Source organism: Phoxinus phoxinus, assembly GCF_949152265.1.
Source record: "Phoxinus phoxinus genome assembly, chromosome: 8".
NCBI classification, from domain to species: Eukaryota; Metazoa; Chordata; class Actinopteri; order Cypriniformes; family Leuciscidae; genus Phoxinus; species Phoxinus phoxinus.
In genome coordinates this window covers 26,562,499-26,582,190 of record NC_136883.1, presented here as the reverse complement: position 1 = coordinate 26,582,190, position 19,692 = coordinate 26,562,499, and the positions used below count along the sequence as shown (strand labels likewise).

The 19,692-nt window shown below is 36.9% G+C and overlaps 2 protein-coding genes across 6 annotated transcripts in view; both read left to right on the top strand.

The window, feature by feature from the left end:
• The first annotated feature begins 176 nt into the window (after positions 1-176).
• Positions 177-4,364, top strand: rxylt1 (ribitol xylosyltransferase 1). The gene is made up of 6 exons (XM_079620978.1): positions 177-500; positions 649-816; positions 1,040-1,142; positions 1,702-2,016; positions 2,126-2,296; positions 2,695-4,364. Exons 1-6 carry the CDS (start codon positions 356-358, stop codon positions 3,095-3,097), a joined length of 1,305 nt encoding a protein of 434 aa, XP_079477104.1. The 5' UTR covers positions 177-355; the 3' UTR covers positions 3,098-4,364.
• Positions 4,365-5,714: 1,350 nt separating this feature from the next.
• Positions 5,715-19,692, top strand: part of srgap1a (SLIT-ROBO Rho GTPase activating protein 1a) — a 112,028-nt gene continuing 98,050 nt past the window's right edge. For 4 of the 5 annotated variants that reach the window (XM_079621999.1, XM_079621997.1, XM_079621996.1 and 1 more), the window contains exon 1: positions 5,731-6,260. In XM_079621999.1, coding sequence (XP_079478125.1) covers positions 6,191-6,260 — 70 coding nt within the window. In that variant the 5' untranslated portion in view covers positions 5,731-6,190. Of the gene's footprint in view, positions 6,261-19,692 lie in introns of all 5 variants that reach the window. The other variant, XM_079621998.1, reaches the window with a different exon arrangement.

The following is a 19,692-nucleotide window of genomic DNA, read 5'->3' as shown; positions in this document are numbered from 1 at the left end:
AATACTTCATTTAAGCTATTTAAATGGTAAATACAATACATATTTTAATTAGTGTCGCATGTAGTTTTCACAGTATTTGTTAAAATATTTAATTATTTTTGATAATGTTATCATTTCGAACAGGCAGTACAAGGCAGTCTCGGGAAAATGTAAACAGTAGTGACGAGACGTTCGATTCATTTTTGCGAATCGGTTCATTCGAACAGTTTTAGTGAAATTTTCTCAGCTCACTCAGCTATCCGCTGAATGAATCTTCGCGAATGAATCGTTCTAACGTGAACAATTTCTTTCAAAAACTGGACATTTCTTGTACACACTGGTCGGGATCCGCAGGATGGTCACCTGAAAATCAAACATGAGATTCTTTCGCCGGAAAATAGCGATCATAGTTGTTTTAGCTTATGCAATATTTTCACTGTACGCCGCGTATAATGTATTTTTCAGCAAGAGGGTTATTTCTCGCGTTCATCGAGTAGTGAAAAAGGGCACTGTGATTTTAGGTAAGATAATAAATCATAACCAGCATAATCTAATGGGTTTGTTATAATAGACAACAATATAATATAGCGTACTACATACAATAAAAGCATACACATTTATGATCGCATGTAACACTAGATTTGTTTAATAAAATGTATGTGTTTTCAGATAATGGAAAAGCAGGAGAGGAAGAGTGGAACCCATGGGAAGAGGATGAGCGTGCACACTCCTTAGTTCTGCAAAAACGAAGAAATGCCTTCAGATCATATCAAGATCATGTTGCTAAAATCAGGCCAAAAACATATAAAGTTCAGATCTGGGGAAAAGCAGCCATTGGCAAGTGGAAAATGTTTGTTGGTTCCAGAGATCATTGCATTTCTGTGTCTTGATATACTGTGTGTGTGTGTGTGTATATATATATATATATATATATATATATATATATATATATATATATATATATATATATATATATATATATTTATATATATATTTATTATTTTTTGCATTAGTAGAGAACAAAATTATTAAATATATTTCCTTTTTCACATTTTCCTAGGACTATATTTGTGGGAACATATTTTAGAAGGGCCTCTCATCCCGGCGGACAAATCCAGCCAATGGAGAGAAGGAGAGATTCAGTCTGGGAAGATCAATTTCAGGTATTCATGCATTAAATGCAACATTAAAGACTTTTATAATGTTGCAAATGTTTCCTGTTTCAAATAAATGCTGTTCTAAAATTCTAATGCAAATACTGAAAATCAACTTTGCCATCACAGAAATGAGTTAAAATGTAAAATTATTCAAATAGAAAGAAAAAAATTATAATATTAATTCACAATATTGCCTTTTTTTTTACTGCCCAAGGATGAGCATGTGAAGAATCAGTGGTTAAAATTCATCTTTACCATGATACCACAGCAGTACAATCCTAAACTTTTGCTGTGTTGCTAAACTTTTTTCCCCCTCAGAAATGTGAGATGTAAACTTTGGAGTTGCGAGTTGGAAAGTCAGAATTGTGAGATAAAATGTCACAATTACCTTTTATTTTGTATTCCAACAAGCTTCCATGCACGAGACCTCTTTCAATAAAACGCAGGAGTTTTACTTAAAGACAGAAAACGCAGATTAAATACATGATATTTGTATTGTAAGTAAAGCACTGTGTTGCATTTTCAGAAACCTTCTATAATCTCTTTTATCACAATCTGTCCTCAGTTTCTACACAGGGCCAGCAGTGGTCCAAGGGCATGTTTCTCTGGACACAGACAGTGTGGTGTTGGTTTTGAATGGCCGTGAGCAGCAGAAAATCTCCTACTCTGTCCAGTGGCTTCAGCATGTCCAGGGTCTGGTGCAGGCTCGCACTGTCTCTCGGGTTGCTGTGGTCCTTTTGGGCAACGAGCGGTGCAATAATGACTGGATCAGTCCTTACCTTAAGAGGCACGGCGGGTTTGTGGACCTGCTCTTTCTTGTGTACGACAGTCTTTGGGTCAACGATAAAGACATCTTTCAGTGGCCCCTGGGTGTTGCCACGTAAGCTCTTAATATATTTTAAAGAGGACTTTCCGTTATATTTTTATGTTATATAATTTAAATTAACATCAGTTTATTTGTTAATAATGTGCTTTTTCTTTCTCTGCAGGTATAGGCATTTCCCAGTAGTCACACTTAGCGGTCAGATGGTGAAAACTGTAAGACCATTCCTCTGCAACTTTCTTGGGACTATCTATAAAAATTCATCCAGGGAAACTCTGACGGGCGTCCTAAAGCAGAGCGGCATGGAGACAGATTGCCTCATGCATGTTAGAGAGAAGTACGTATTTCTGGAAACATTTCATCAGTCTGATTTTATATCATTTGCATTCACAAAATTGGCGGATAAGTGAAGTTGTAAAATACTTACCCTACTATTAAAAAGTTCATAGCCAGTAATATTTTAAAATAAATAAATGCTTACTTTCATTCAGAAAGTAAATATATTTATGATGTTACAAATGCTGTTCTTTTGAACTTTCTATTAATCAATAAAATCCTAAAATAAAGTGTCACTGTTTCCACAAAAGTATAAGGCAGCACAACTGTTTTCAACTGATAAATGTTTCTTGAGCAGCAAATCATCATATTAGAATGATCTCTCCTTAAATTCCTTCAATAAATAATATCCCAAACATTTCTAAATTGTGCAATACTTCTTGCATTTTGTGTCATCAGGTGGCTTCCTCAAGAGACTGCAGACACCTCCCGACAGTACCAGATGGCATTAGCACAAAGTGACCTCACTCTTTGTCCGGTGGGAGTGAACACAGAGTGCTACCGCATCTACGAAGCCTGTGCCTATGGCTCTGTGCCCGTGGTGGAGGACGTCCTGACTCCAGGGGCCTGTGCGGTTGGTAACCGGTCCCCGCTCCGACTGCTTAAAGATGCAGGAGCACCCTTCATCTTCCTCAAGGACTGGAAGGAGCTGCCTGCCATCCTGGAGAGGGAGAGAGGGATGAACCAGAAAGAAAAAACAGAGAGGAGGATGAGACTGCTGGAGTGGTACAGTGGCTTTCGTCAACAGATGAAGGACAAATTCACGGAGGTATTGGAGGAAGCCTTTTTCAAAAACACCTAGTTTGGAGAACATTAATACAGTCCCGCATAAAGAATTAAAGGCAGCGAGCAGATGCTATGCATCAACATCCATTTTCAGTTGTCTTGTAACTTATTTTTGGAGCAGTTCATTCATTTGGTATGATGTTTTACGTGTTGTTTTGTTGTTTTTACACATGCTACACTGTATGTTATAATATAACATGGTTCACCATATGCTGCTGTGCATTAATGCCCTCCATGTTTACTGTAAAATATTAATTTATTAAGTCGATTGAAATAACAGTGCAAAGTTTTTATGTTGTAACCTACCTGGGTTATGTAAACAGATTTTTTACATTGTTAAAATTTCATTTTTTTTTTCATTTTTTTTGAAGGTGTCTTTTGCTTTCAGCTCAGTGCAAATAAATCAAATACATTTATTTTACTTTGAACCCGCCTGATCTTTATTTATCAAGCATTTAGACTTGATACAGTGCTGGAGTGGATGTCAGGTGCACTTAAAATAAAAGTTACAAAAATGGTTAACTAACCATTACCAGTGACAGTGTTTTGGGCAAATTGGTGATTCTATATCTTAAAGTTTATAGCTGTATACATGACTACATTAGTGTATTAATGTAATACCATGTTTGAATCAGAAACAAACAGCGGCTAATGTAGTCTACATTTACATTTATTCATTTAGCTGACACTTTTATCCAAAGCGACTTACAAATGAGAGCAATAGAAGCAATTAAACTAACAGTAGGACAACAGTAAGTAAGTGCTATGACCCTTCACAGTTCAATCTAACGCAGGATTTAATTTTTTTTTTTTTTTATAAAGATAGAATAGTGGAGAAAGAGTTAGTGTTACTGGATCAAGTGCTGTCGAAAAAGATAGGTCTTCAGCAATTTCTTAAAAATGGCTACAGACTCAGCAGCTCTGATTGAGTTAGGCAGACCATTCCACCAGCAGGGAGCAGTCATGGTAAATTAATGATGGTTATGATCCGATTCTTTTTAGTCAATCAAAAACCTGTGAAAAAAGTGAATCACTGTGTTACTCCTGGGGGACATATAATATTCTACTGCTATTTAGTTATTTAATCAATATAATATTTTATTAATATATAGGTTAATATATCATGTGCATCAACAGGATTAAGTGGTAAAAGTGTATGTATTCACATATAAAAAAGTTTTGAGTTTTATTTTTGTTTTCAATGTCAACTTATGTTTTTATGTATTTGTTGATTAATTTGCAAACGTGTTTGCTGTTTTAAAATAAAATATTTCCTATTTGTTTATACAGTATATTTTTCAGGTAAAATTAAATTGGTGGTGGGGGATGGAATTAGTTTTAAACGTAAATTTTAACAAATCATATTTATATTTTCTAGAATTACGTACCCATATATGTACACACAACAGCACTCTTTGAGCTTGATAGTCATTCACACAGTTTAGGGATAAATAGATTTCGAACTTTAATTTTTAGCAGATGAATATGGGGAAATTAAATCAATGTTTAATTTTGGAACATTGTCATATCTATATAATGTGGAAAATATTATTATTTTATTTATGCCACTCTTTGTTAAGATCATTGTCGTTTTAAACATGTAATAATTCATCTTTTTAATATAATGGATTTTTATTGATAGAACGTCTTGGTCAGGGGCAATAAATTCTATAAAAGGCATCTGTGAAAGAAACCAAGATGAAAGCATGTAAAACGTTTCAAAGAGTTTAAAATATTATCTTTATTGAGAAGTGATGCTTTCAACACTCTTGAAATTTGTTTAGAGGGATAGTTGTGTGCTAAACATTTTTGATATTAGATTAATTGGCTCTACCATTTTCTAAAAGTCTCGCAACAAAACAACTGTCCTGTAAGTGGCGCTATGTGATATCAGCTGACTGTCAGTTTATCCACATCTTCAGATTATACCATAAAACTATACCTCTATAGTTTTATACCTCCCTAAAACTATACCTCCCTTTTGGGCTTTGTTAGTATTTTATAATAATAAAAATAGATAGCCTAAATTAATAATTGATCCAATTAAATAATGTGGAAACCTTTTCTATTTGCTTAGCATTTGTATTTAATGTAGAGCCGAGTTTAAAGTGTAAACTGTAAAAAGTGGGTAAAAAGTAATTGATTTTTTTTTAAACTCTGACTGGTTATGTATTTTCTGTTAAAATCCGGAACGGAATCGCCTTCGTTAATTTCTTTCCCAACCGTAGTGATTTATTTTCGTGTAATTCTCATTACTGGCCACTAGGCGTCCTACACAACACACTGGTGCGTTCCTTCCTAAAACGAGTTGCTGAAACCAGACAAAAATATTCACAAGGCTTAACTTTACGACTTTTAAAAGTCATTACCATAAATCATATGCACTTTAAAGGATCAAGACTGTAACGATTTGAAGCGTTAGCATATATCAATCTCAAAAAACACATTTCACAACAAGTTTTCAAACTGTTTTATTAGCATCAAAATGCAATATTTGGAATCGCTTAGCCTACTCTGTAACGACAACAAAATTACTGTCGGGGACAACTGGTTAGAAAAGTTGTTAATCCCGTTCCCGTCCACATTTCCGCTACGTGCACCCCCTCCACCTCCAATCCCTCCCATTTCCAACCACTTGCTTTTCCAGCTGCTTTGAGGTCAGTCAGAATCCGCGAAACTGTCCGGCGATCAGTCACACGGACGCGAGGAAAGGGTGCTGGGAATCACGCTAGCCCTGAGTAACATGTCATTATGCTGTTCTGTCCGTCCAGATCCGTCGGCGGGTGACTAAAAGACAGCTTGAAGGGCTCGATTTCCTCTTGCTGGAACACACCGTGGACATTTTTCCAAGGAAAGGGTTACTTGGGAGGAAACTCTTCCAGTGCGCGCTCTGTTTTGATAGCATTGACGGCGGAGTCGTTCGGAACTCGGACTATGAACATTTGCGGGGTTTGGCTTTTGGGATTTTCAGCCTGAGCAACTTGAACAATCTCTGGGATGCACTTGCCGCTATAGGGCGACCTGGAAATAGGAAAAGCCCCAACAATAAGCCAGTTTACAAACATTCTCATAACTGAACTATTGATATTACTACTATTCACTATTGAAAATGTCGAACCCTCCTGGGAAGTTTAAAAAAGAAAAAGAGATCATTACAGATTACGAGACTCAAGTCAAAGGTAAGAATCATAAACCGCAGTAGTATTTGAATGGCTGGTTAAGGCAGTGGTGCCTCACTTGTGCATCATGCTAATCATCTTCTTTTTTTGTTGTTGCGAATAACAGGTTTGATAGAAGCTTGTCACATGTTGTTGGGTCAATGACAAATAAGGTTTATATTACACAAAAGAAGAACTGTTTAAAAGTCTAGTTAAAACTCATTTGGCAAGTTGGAAAGGGTGTTATCTTGTTTCATAGATTAGCAAAATACTGTTTTTACAAATATTTTGATTTAATGACTAAAAATGTCACGTGGGGTAACATAGCATTTTTTACTGGTCAATATTTTCGAAACATTTTTTAAGGAAATGTATTTTTGATTCACGAAAATCAAGGTTTTGTCTTGAAGTTAGGCTACTCCATTTGAACCATTTGAAATGCCTACTCACAAAAAGGTCAAAATATTAAGTTACATTTTTTTTCATGCAAAAAAAGAGTCCCTCTTATGCTTTTCTTGTCACATGACAGCAAAATGGCTTCTTTCATATTGGTTAAGCCACAGTGACATTTGTCAAATTGTTAGTTGTTTGTTATTATGAATGCTCATTGATGCACATATTGTGCTCAACATAACTCCTGTTTCATCTGTAATGAGGCAGAAGTGCTTTTCTGTTTTGAGTTTATTTGTTTTTCATTCTATTTTGAGTATTTTCATCTGTGGAAGTGGCAGTAACTTTGTGGGTCTCCACAGTCTCAGAAAACCTAGTATCCCCGGCCTGGAAAATGTATGAAAGATAATACAGTTTTAACCCTAAAAGAAGAACATAGAAATATGAGGTCTGTGCTTTCTCATGGCATGCAGCTATATTATAATTAAGATGATGATGCTGCCTGAGTTTTCATACCAAGTTAATTGACTGAGTAATTGCAGGGACCCTCTTTTTAATATTGTTCTCAGCAATTATGCCCTCTTACCCACTGTCCCTTCCCCCAAGCCACTCAAACTGTCTCTAATTTTTCTCATTATATCAGACGCCTTTTTAAGGGAATTTATGAAAGTAAATAATAAATAAAAAAATGTCTAGTTGTTGTGCATGAAAATAATTAAACGGCTACATTGATTGCAAATGACTGGAGGAGTCGTGAAAACTCATCGGCCAAATTTGCTCCTGTGTTCACAGATTTTTTTTTTATAAGGTTCCCTTTTACTTTCCAGCAAACTAAGCCGGATGGTCTGTTTCCTTTTCATCTCATGAGCAAGATCATCATCATCACAGGAAAGAGGCTGTTACTGCATTGTAGTAACCATGGGGATTTGGCATCACCCCAAGGGCTGAGTCCTCCAGGGCTGTTTGCAGACAGAAATGCCTATTATTTATGTAGAAGGAGAGAGCGTTAGAGAGAGAGAGGGGGTTGGTTTTTAGAGGGGGGTGCGTTGGTATCATGACATTGCGTTTGTCTGAGCAGCAGTGCTCATTTGGCAGGAACGTCTCTGTCCCCTCGCTCTTATGATGACTAAGACTGTTAATAGCAGCATGATGCACAGAATCCGCCTGTGCGGAGCATTTCATTAGCTTTGCGCTGCAGCCAATTGGGGTTGTAGTAACATGAAAACACCCCTCATATTAACAGCCATGCCTTTTTCCATGACTGAAGGAGGGAGATTTGTTCTAGCAAAACTTTATGCTGGTGCAATGTTGACAGGTATGTTATTGTGCTATTTTTTATTGTCTTCTAAATTTTGGCATTCATAGGGACATTTAAATTTAACATTTTGTCTGTGTATACTCTGCTTGTGTGCAATGTGCACTATACCTAATCTATACCTATAGCCTACCTGTGATGCACCGAAATCATTTTTTTACCAGAATTTTTTTTTTCATTTAGCAAAAATACGAAACTGGACAAATTTGGGTTCTTGGATACAGGATACAGGTGATGAAGCAGTTATAAAGTTCTTCAACAAAATCACCTCTCGATATTTTGCCTGATTTTTATTTTATTTTATTTTTTTACTTTTAGCTACTCTAGCATAATTTTTTGGTCCCAATGAAGTGCATCCACTGCTGTAGCTTATCTAATTTTTGGTCACAAAAATAGATGCTGACAGTTAAAAAAAATGCAATTTTTTTTTTTTTTAATTTATTTATTTCCAATCATATTTCAAGCAATTCAAAAACATCATGGTGAACAGTGCACATCTGAAGTGCTCAGCTGAAGGAAATAAGCCATTATTTATTGGCTTTAATATATCGGCCAAATTTTCTTATCAGGCTGATAACAATAAAAAGTAACATGGGCTATATATTGGCCGATACCGAATGGTGGCTGGCCGATATATCGTGCATCTCAGTTGAAAGTGAAAATAAAAAATTTTTGTACCTATATTTTCAGTTACTGAAATTTCGGCATCAATACTTCCTAAGTATTTGCTTATATGATGTCTAATTTGTGTCACATTAATGATTAGATTACCTTTCCATAAGTCTGCCATGTAGTTTCCCCTAACCTGTGATGTTTTGGGATCGACTACTTCCTCTACAACACTTCGGTTGTCGTGAAAGTGATACTGTGAGAGTGAAGAAAGGCCTGAACTGTGCCTGGAATCCCTCTTTATCGGCTTATGCCAGGACTCGTGTCCTAAGTGCTGTGTTATTTGTAATCCAGGCTCCTGGTGTTTGATCATTCTCTTCTTATCCTGATCCTGACTATCACAGATCATGTATCATATTATTTGTGCTTAGATTATTTTATATTCTGATTCAAAACAGCTGAGAAGCTAATAAAGTCAAAAGTAAATGGCTTTCACAGCCATTTTATAATGGTAATCTGATTTATTTTTAAGTAAAATCAAAAGTATGCTGGATTTTATTTATTATTTATTTGGATTATGAATACAATAGTGGGGCAATTTTACCTAACAGAAATAAGCTGGTTGGAGGGGGAAGTGAAGTGGGATTTGGGATGTCAGCCGAAAAGGAAAGTTCTATTTTGATGAAGATTACGACCGACTTTTGTATTGCCTAAAATAGCGATAGGGCCTACATCACGCACAGTAAGATCAGTAATGTGTATTAGGACATCAGAGATTTTATGTTCTTCAGAGATTCACTTCCTATTAGAAATCAAGTATTTGAATTTTGACCTTTTCAAGTTTAAGGTCACACAAGTCTGATGACGTTTGCTCATAGTTTCCACATGTCGTTTCTGTGCTTCATATCTATAAAATTGGCAATGACTCGTATTGTTTGCTTTAGCACCATCATGAGTCACATGAAGCTTATTTTAGAGTTATCAGTTTAGGTCAGCCAGCTAGGACTGAACGGTCAGAGGATCCCCCAGTGGTTGCTCTGCATAAAGCTGCAGGAGAACCTAACAGTTAGTCTTAACCAACACACACAGCTGCCGTATCCAACACCCTGCACTCCCCGCAGCACTGACTGCATAGAGAGAGCAATGTCGGACGAACGGAACAAAATATTGAGAGGCACAAATCTGCCGTATTGTAGGAATGTCACGGACACAGTGAGGAAATTATTTTCCTAAAATCCTTTTTAGGGTCGCATCTTGTGACATCACGTCCTGTTTTTGGTTTGTTTAGATGTCTTTGCTCCATTCGTATTTCAGTCAGACTGCACCAGCGAACCGAAACCACATGAAAAGTTGGTTCTCTGTCCACTTGTTGTTTGGTGTGAACCAAGGTTCGGATGGCAGCGTTCACACTTATTTAAATGAGCCGCACTAACAGAGCAATAGCACAGCACCAAAGTTCGCTTTAATCAAACCAAACCTGCCATGTGTGAACACACCCTAAATGTGCATGAATGCATTTGTAAAATTTTCCCAAAATTAAATTGTATAAATTGTGCTCCAAATATAGCGTTTTAATTGTAATATATGTAATGCATGCATGGTTGATTTACTTCATTGCAAGTAAGTGCAGAGATGTGTAAACTCATAATTTGGTCCCTTGGCCTGCTAGCAAAGCACAATAGCATTGTTTTCTTTGGCCAGATTGTCTGTTTGATGTCGCACAGTTGGCGTTCTTTTGATTGCACCAGGTCACGACTCACTGGCCTGCCCCTGCTGGCTCCTGACATGGAATATTTCCCCATTAAACGTTATAACCTCTAACACATCTGCCCTGTCATGTGCTGCTGAATGAGGCAGTATATATATATTTATTTTCTGTGATATTTTGGTCATTTTTAGATATGGCTATAGAGATGGGAAATATTTGTGCGGTTGGCATGAAATGCTTTAGCAAATTTGACATGTCCTGCGGTATGACATCTAAACCTATTTTAAACATTGACCGACTATATTTGGAATATTTGTACTTTTAAAATTAAATATGCCACACCACGATTTAAAATGAACAAGTGAAGTCATTAAGATTATAAAAAGAATTGAAAAATTAAAACAAATCATGGTCAGTCATGCTTACAACCTAAAAAAGAAATATATATATATATATATATATATATATATATATATATATATATATATATATATATATATATATATATATATATATTATATAAATAGGCTTTGTTATGCATGAAGTACTAGGCTAGCTATAGTTGCTCATCTTGCATTGTCACTTGAGTTTTTGCTTTATCATAATGACACCATCACACCAACCATGCTAAATTATGAATGAACTATGAGTTAACGTCTAAAAATGGCCTAAAGATTGTTCAGTATTTCGAAAGGCTTTCTTGGTGTTTGTGCAATTTTCAGTGCTACTGACTAAGATATTATTCACAGCTCACGCTTTATTTTGTCGTATAGCCTTACACTGGATGTCCATTTCAGAAGTGCTCAAACTATTAATCACGAATGTGATCATGGGGTCATATTAATCAGTCTGATTTGTTGACAAACTGTAAAATGAACAAACACACTTGGCAATGTTTAGTACAGGATTCTGATTATCACTAAGTAAATAATTTTGGAAGTGAGTTGTCAAGAATGCTTAGTTCGGTCCATGACTCATTTCAATGACTTGGCTAAACGGTTTCATTAAAAAACCAGTGAAACAAATCATTTGCAAAGTGGACACCCGTTTACACTGTATGTTTTATTTTATTTTACTGACTCGGTTTGACTAATTTCTTAAAAAGCCCCAGTCAAATGATTAATTTGCAAATAAATCAGCCCTTTGCACTATATGTTCATTATTTTATTTTATTTGTATTTTTTTGTGTTGTCACAAATGTTGTGACAATTCAGGAAACATTAAACTATAGTATTTAAACAAAAAATATAAACTATATAACAAAATCTAAATAACAATAACATTAAATCGGGTTTAAAGTAATTAAAACAATACCTTTGCTTGTCAGATATGTCATTACAATTTAACACCCATTTTTGTTAATGTAGTCTCTTTCGCAGAAGAATTCCCACACTTCCTGCTTGAGGCATCCTGTACCACTGCTCCCCACAGGTCCACAAATACCTGCCATCTGCTCCGGCCAGACCATCAGCCTTTGTGCTTGATTCTAGTGCCCAAACAGTGGATGAACACCCTTGGTGGTGGTGGTGGGAAGAGTGGGGGTTATTGATGTGACCATCTGTGTCTACTCTCCCTTTCTCTTGTTTGATAGACTAAGCCTGTCTCCTGCCTAGTCTTTCCACGCATGCTGGGCTTTTCACTCCACCCAATAATATCTGCTCCTCTCCACCCACGTCACACCCTGATTTCGTCGACCCGAAACTTAACAATACATCACAAGTCAAGGAATTGTTAGGTTTTACTTAGGCTACAATCTAGGTTGTAGGCAGCCTATTATCTGTGTCTATGCACAACATTGTTGTACCATTTTTCGTTTTTCAAATGAACCCTTGACTGCAACTTTCTGTCTTGCATGATTCACGGCTTCTATAATTTTATATAATGAAGTTTGCGCTTATTGAGTTCATTAGATGAACTGTAATGAAATTAAATGAAAATGCACTAGGGATGCACAAGATATTGGTATCGGCCAATGTTTATTTTTAATGTTATCATTATCGGACCGATAAGAAAATTTGGCCGATATATTAAAGCCAATAAATAATGAATTATTTCCTTCAGCTGAGGCACTTCAGATGCACACTGTTCACCATGATGTTTTTGAATGGCTTGAATTGAAATATGATTGGAATCACTTCAAAAAAGAAAAAAACGGTTAAGTGCAACATGCAAGTCAGACATATAGGCTACATAACATATAAATACGTAATGAGAACATTTTAATTGTGTGCTTGGGATGTGGCTTTTAATGGTGACTTTTGTTTTTGTAATCAGGATCTCAAAAAAGATTTAAAAAAATTGGATTTCGATTTATCGGCCATAATATCGGTTATCGGCTTTCAAATATATAGGGTTATCGGTATCGGCAAAATTGTCATATCGGTGCATCTCTAAAATGCACCCTATCTATTTTCTAAATCCATTTTATTGATCTAATTGACCCTTCGCTAAGCCCCTCCTTAGTTACTGTTGCTACGCCTGGCAAGCTTTCGCGCCTGGCACGTCTATTACAGTGAGTATGCACCGGTGTCAGACATTCCCAAGGAGATAATTAGTCATTTTTGGCGAACAGGTGAAATATCTGAGAGAGCAAGACAAAAGGGACTGCAGTATGCATTCGAGGGATATATCCACGACATATGCAACCGATTAGAGAATAATTTAATCAAAATTGAAGCTAAAGCCTATAGGCTTAGTCCCAGCGCAAGCAGCAGCCGCCTCATTCGCCGACCATTCAAATGGGAAACACACAAACTGAGGAACAGCTATGTTCATGCACAGCAGGGTAAGTGAAATGTGAAAATTAATTATAATCTAATAATTATAAATCAAACCGCTTATCCATAAATCTTGTGGAATAACACTAACACCGGGAGAGCCACGATCGGATTGGGGTAACGTAACCTTAAAGTTACTCGGTTAGTAAGCCGTGTTTCCCTCGCTCGAAAGCTTGCCAGACCTCCCGCGCGTAGTTACGGTTGCTAAGCCACGATTGGCCTGTGGCGGTTTTCGGGTGTGGCTTAGCGAAGGGTCAATTGTAAACTAGAGCGGCATGATTCTGGATAAATAGAGATCACGATTCTGAACAGAGAAGAGACAACTTAACAAAATAACATTTACTAGAGGTTCTGACAAAATGTAAATTGATGCAGTCTGTTTAAAATGTTTAATTCATTTTAATGAATTATTTAAAAAAATTTAAATGAATGATTCAATGACTCACTCATAAATACTTCACTTGTTTCATTGCTGGATGAATCAGCGTTTTTGAACAAATCTCTTGAATTAATCAATCAATGATATACATTTTTAAGATACTTTTCGCTACCTAGTGGCATAACGATGTAATTGCGCGATGCAATCATTGTTTGAAGCGCCAAGTTACTTTCTAAAGTATTTGCTTCCGTAGACATCAGTGTTTATATCCAAGCTATACATTTGTTGTATCCCAGTACTTCTGTGATAATTTTAATATTTGTATCAGAAATAATGATTCTGTGTGGTTGAAAAGTCTGTTTGTGAAGCTGTTTCATATTACATACCTATACATTATTGATAACCGCTTTCTCTGGGTCAGCAGCAGCGGCAACGCTGTTTTTTTATTATTTTTATAATGTTCCAGTGTGATTTTGTCAGGTTTAATAGACATATCCAATTCGTTGCCATTTAGGAATGAGATCGCGTGTGTGTTTGAATCGAGATCATGATCTCTTTACATGATTAATCGTGCAGCTCTGTTGTGAACAATGAATCTGTGTGTGTTTTATAATTCTCGTACTACTTCATCAAAATTGCATGACTCGATCTTTCAGGTGTCTTCTCTCTGGTGGAGTATGCCACATTTCTCCAATTTTTAGTCTGCTTAAACCAGGCCCCTTTCTTACAATCGACAGTAAGCTCGCTTTTAGCCAATCTACAACCGATGGATAGATCCAAGTCCCCACCGTACATTTTTTTTCTTATTCTATATAATCCTTTTTCTCAGATGTACATCACAATGCACTCATATTCAGGCATGTCTTGGCATGTAGATCTTGCAGTTTTAGCAGATAGAATAGAAGGTCTTTTGTGACCCATCTCAGGCCTCAGACCTGAAAAAGTCCTGAGTAAGAGCCATGATGAAAGAACAGGCAGATAAATCCTTCCCTTGGGGCCCATCATAGTTGCCAGAGAGTCCCTTCCCATAAGGCCTTGGTTAGAACTGCTAAGACTAACCAGTGTTACAAGACAAGAAAGGCGATACTGCCTTCAATGAGTGCAGTTTTTGTCATGGGATAAAGCAGGAGGTGAGAGATTTCTCCCTGAGTCATAGAAGGTCTCGCGTTACCGTTCATCTCCGGTTTAATCTAATTGTTTTAATCTCTTCTAATCTTCTTTCTCCACCTAACTTGGACTCTTGCAGCTGAGAAGTTTGTTTTCTAGTGGAGTGGCTCTTCAAAAGGGTGACCGTAAACATCCTGGAAAGACTTGAGCCTATTTTCGTGTTCATGTGCTTAAACATCGTAATGCTTTGGCTTTTTATTTCTGCTGAGCTTGAACGATCTCAGCAGTGTTCAATGCTCATCCATTGACCAGTATTGATCTCCGCTGATTCGCCCAAGCGAAACCCTACGTCAGTTCTGTATCATCATTCTTATTTATATACTGGATGGTATGAGGCTTCATATTAGCTGGGCTAATTGTTAATGGCATTTAATTTGATTTGTCTTATTAGATGGCATCAACATAATTCACTAGTTATGTATGCTTTTTGAAATGTGCAATCAGCTCTTATTTGCTTCAGCGAGACAATTGGCCATTAAGATAAGCAGCAAACAATCACGAGTGCTGCAAAGACTCCTGCCATGACGGCACATTTCTTTGGCATGCTTTAGTTTTTCATTCATCAGATTAATATGGTTAAGTACTTTTATTTTACCCCTCTACTCTCTCTGCTTCTTTCCTGAGATGAATATGGGATGTAGGGCTGTCACTTTTTATTCGATATTCGAATATGCATTCGAACATGACGTGAAATATCCGTAATCGAACTTCAAATAAACTATTCGGTTTTTAAAGTGCCATGTCTAGCGCATTTTTTACAGTCTATGATTAGACCGTTTGCTTTTTATTTTAAAAAAGCGTGTTACAGGCTATATAGGCTATGTTATAGTCAGATATGACGGCGCGCTGCAACACGCATCACCGCAGATGATCTACAGTATTCATCAAGCGTCAAGCCAATGTCCAAACTATCGCAAATCAAAGTGAAAGTAAGTCGCTTTAACACACAATAATAATAATCTTCATTAAAAGTAAAGAAACGAAATTATCTTACCAGGGCTGCCGCTCTCTCTTATTGCAGTCTTTGATGTTAGCTGATGATCAATAAAATGCAGCTCATATCTGTTGCTTTCGGTGACATTAAATCCATTAAATCTGCATATAGCGCGGGAATTGAAGATCGGATTTATATCCGGTTTAAACCACATTTAGGCCTATGTGATCAGGTGTAAATGGAATCGTTTTGATAGCTATCCGATCTGAGAAAACGCATGAAGTGGCCAGGTTTAAACCGCCCCAGAAACGCAGCAGACGGCCAGAGCATCGCCAGGCGTCCAACATCGTATGACTGCATACTTTCCTGCACAACCGGTCGGCACCGTGCAGATGCACATGTAAAGGCAAGGTTTATTTGCAGATATGAGTCCTTTAAGTGTAATTTTGGGAGTCCTGTTTATGACTGTCAAACTGTTAGTAAAGTTTCGATTGACGTTTTTTTTTTTCTCCGCGCGCGCGGGGGGTGAGGGAGGGGGGGGGGGGGGTAATAGATATTCGAATATATTCGAATACATAGGCTGGTATTTGATATCCGTTCGAATTTGATTTTTCTCAAAAGTGACAGCCCTAATGGGATGTATCTCTTCTTCATTCACATGCTGTCTCCCAACAGATCAAAAAGCCCTAATGGTTGTGTATGTGTTCCCTTAGCAACCATGCTGATGACTCTGTCATTGTTTATTGTCTGTTGCTCAAAGCAACCCAAGATGGCTCCTCACAGCACCTGCATTCCCTCCCTAAGGCCTCACACTAAAGCAACTTGGCCTCCCTTGGGTTGTTGTTGGTTTGCAAGCTACTAGAAGCTTTCTTGGTTTGCCTCTTTACAGTAGAGCTGCACAATTCTGGATAAATTGAGAATCACGAATTCTTTGTTTAAAATAGAGATCTATTCTCCCAAAATAACATGCAATTTACTTTGTCAATCACTGCAGTCTATTTAAAAATATTTAATTACTTTGAATTAATTATTTGTTTAAAAATTAGTTTGAATGGATTCAATGACTCACTCATAAATAGTTGTTTCATTATTACTGGATGAAAATCTCTTGAATGAATGATTTAATAACAAATGAATTTCTTTACCTATCACTTGTCGCCACCTACTGGTGTAACGATGTAATTGATCATTTATTTGAAGTGTGTTTGAAAAGGTAATTTTGATCGCTACCATAGACATCAGTGTTTATATCCGAACTATAAACTTTTATCACAGTACTTCTGTGATCATTTCAATGATTGCAACAAAAATAATGATGCTGTGTGGTTTTAAAGACTGTTTGAATGTTCGCTGTGATCGTACTTGTCAAAGATATAGTCGAATCGAGATTAAACACCTTTAATGTTTAATCGTGCAGCTCTACATTGCAGATAATAAAGTAATTTTATAATAATCTCAATTTTGTAATTTTACATTATGCATATTCGTTGGATAATATGGATGATCACACTGGTGAATATAAATGCCTGTTTAAAAGATGATTCCCTTATGTCCACTACAGCGGCAAAAGTTATTTTATTAATTGTTATTAATCATTTTAAATGATTTGTAAATGGCTTTCACAGTAACGACGAGAAATGTTTTTCATTCATTTTCATTTTGCACTATTTTGTTCTGAAATATTTAGTTTGAAACTAGCCATCCGACACCTAGGCTAATTGGTTAGTGAGTTTGTAGCCAATTGGCTTTAATATTTTTGTGGCTGTTTTAATTAGCATGATTTAGCTGTTTTAATTTGTGTTTAAATTCATCCCCTTTAAAGCACCGCTGCTATATGCCATATTCATTTTAATGGACGTCTTTGGCTGCCACATTTGCATCATTTGTTTTATTGTTTCACATCAAGTGTTGCTCTTTTATGGAATGTCAAGTGAAAAATAGTCTTAACTTATTAAAATGAGACCCCTGCTGTTTCATTCCACTGTGTTCCGTCTAGCTGTCTTTTGCAATAACTCCTCTTATGTAAGCATCTGATCGGAATCAAGTGAACTCCAAACCAAGAAATATGTAGTTTTTCATTTCTATATTGTATAAGCAATTTGCGTTTCTCTGCATGGCCCTTTATGTCACTCTGGGTGTGTATGATGGGATAAGGTCTACTAACTTGGCTGTTCTTGCTGTAGACCTGCTCCTGGCACTCAGCCCAGCATGTCTTTGTCTTCATCCTACTTAAACTAATGCAATCCCAAACAATCAAAACTTGGCAGCTACCACAAACAAGCAGCTTTTATCTTGCTGACAAGTCAGGCCATGTTTGTCGTCATCAAATAGATGCTCAAGGAATAATAGTCGAGTTTAGTGGAGGAAAAGTTAGTGAGTTGGAGAGATAGTGAAAACTTGGCTAGAGTTTGGTCTGATAATAAAGTTACAGGACATTGGCACTATTGAAATCCGTGTGGTCGAACTTAAAAATGTGAGGTGGCTTACGAGGGGTTCATCCTTAACATTTGGAGCAAGAAAACAATCACAACTCTCTAATGACATTTGGTAATTTGCGGCGTGATGAGTCGGTTGATGATGTGATTGTTGATCAGAATTTGATTTTTATCAAATGTATGCCATGAAACACTATTCGCGTTCGGATTGGTTCCCAGTCCCAGACAATCGATTAGACGTATCCATTAACATGTAACATCATGGAACATCTATAACCTCGTCTCATCAAACGAATGCACTATTGCTGTGCGCTATGCAACTTCTTTTCCTAGCCCTCCACCTCCCCAGCACCACCTGCCTAGATCTGCTCCCTGAGAGAGGGGTTTTCCTCTCTCTAGCAGCAGCAACATGTTTCCTTTAAATTGTTCTATGCATTTAGCAGAAGCAAGTCATACTTGCTCAGCAGCAGCGTAGCAGATCTAGTCCGCCAAGACCAAACCTGTGTACATTAATTTTCATTAATAAAATGTTTTACAAATTATCCCTAGAGTTGTCATTACTGAACTGTAGTGATATTTTAATTTTATCAGCATGAATTAAACACTTGTTACCATGATGCATAGATACTTTACAATTTAAAGCTGCAGTCCGTCGTTTTTCCTCTTTGTCGCCATCTCTGTTAGAAATCTGCAATTGCAGTTATTCGCGGAATTATTAACTTTGCGTGGGTAGTAAATCGGCATGAAACAGCGCGGATGAACACAATGTATTGAGGCTGCCGCGTCGCTACTGTCATCAGCAATCTCAGAGTATACTTTTTGAAAGTGTATAACCAACATTAGAATTTTCATCGGAAAATGTCATCTGAACAAGTAAGTAACATTCGCTTTTGTTCTGACCAAATTCGGGGGGTGGGGGGAAGCATTGCAGTGGGCTATATCATGCTGATTAAATCTAACGATTCCTTAGGCTATATCACGTCAAAACGTGAAAAATATTTTTTTTCTGTAGCCAATCTGAAGTCCGAAGTCTTTGGGTTTTACAACTGGTGAATCTCCAGTTGCCCCTGGTGATTGTCGCTTTAAACTTTCGGGATCCGCCATACCAAGTGCTAAGCTAAATCTCCACCTCCATCATCCACACACGCTAGCCGGGGACTCCTTCTCTATGTGTACAGAAGTGACGTAATGACGCAAAGACATGCTCGAAATTCCCGCGGAAATCCACCAGTACCACTGGAATTAAAATCATTATTACAAGCTTACCGTTTTGAATCGAGGTAAGGCAAGCAGATCGTTTTGAACACTGGCTGGTTACGTTTTTTTTCCAAAATGTCTTTTTTGATATTTTTAAACCCAAAAAAGTGCCGGACTGCAGCTTTAAATAATAAATAATTGTTCACTTATTACAGTTTTTTTTAATAGTTTACTTTATTGTTATTATTTTGCAATAATTAGAATTGAAAAAATCACATTACAATCACTATGTAAAATTTTGGCCACAACCAAAAGGAAATTTTGTGAACAAATATTGATGTATTTTTGATGGTTTCACACAAAGTATCAAATATTGCACTGAAAAAAAGTGTTCTTTTCCATTTCTGATTAGTGTGGGTTGTCCCGTGTGGCAGTCCCTTGATCGAAGGGAAATTCATCTACTGCCGCAGTTATCTCCTCCCAACCCCCCCTCCCCCTCCTCTTTTCTCCTGCACTGACCTTTTGAACTTTAAAGGTCGAGG

Coding starts and splice junctions, on each gene's coding strand:
- rxylt1 (XM_079620978.1), top strand. CDS start 356: ATGAGATTCTTTCGCCGGAAAATAGCGATCATAGTTGTTTTAGCTTAT. Junction 1,143..1,701: donor TCTGGGAAGATCAATTTCAG/GTATTCATGCAT, acceptor ATCTGTCCTCAG/TTTCTACACAGGGCCAGCAG. Junction 2,017..2,125: donor TGGCCCCTGGGTGTTGCCAC/GTAAGCTCTTAA, acceptor CTTTCTCTGCAG/GTATAGGCATTTCCCAGTAG.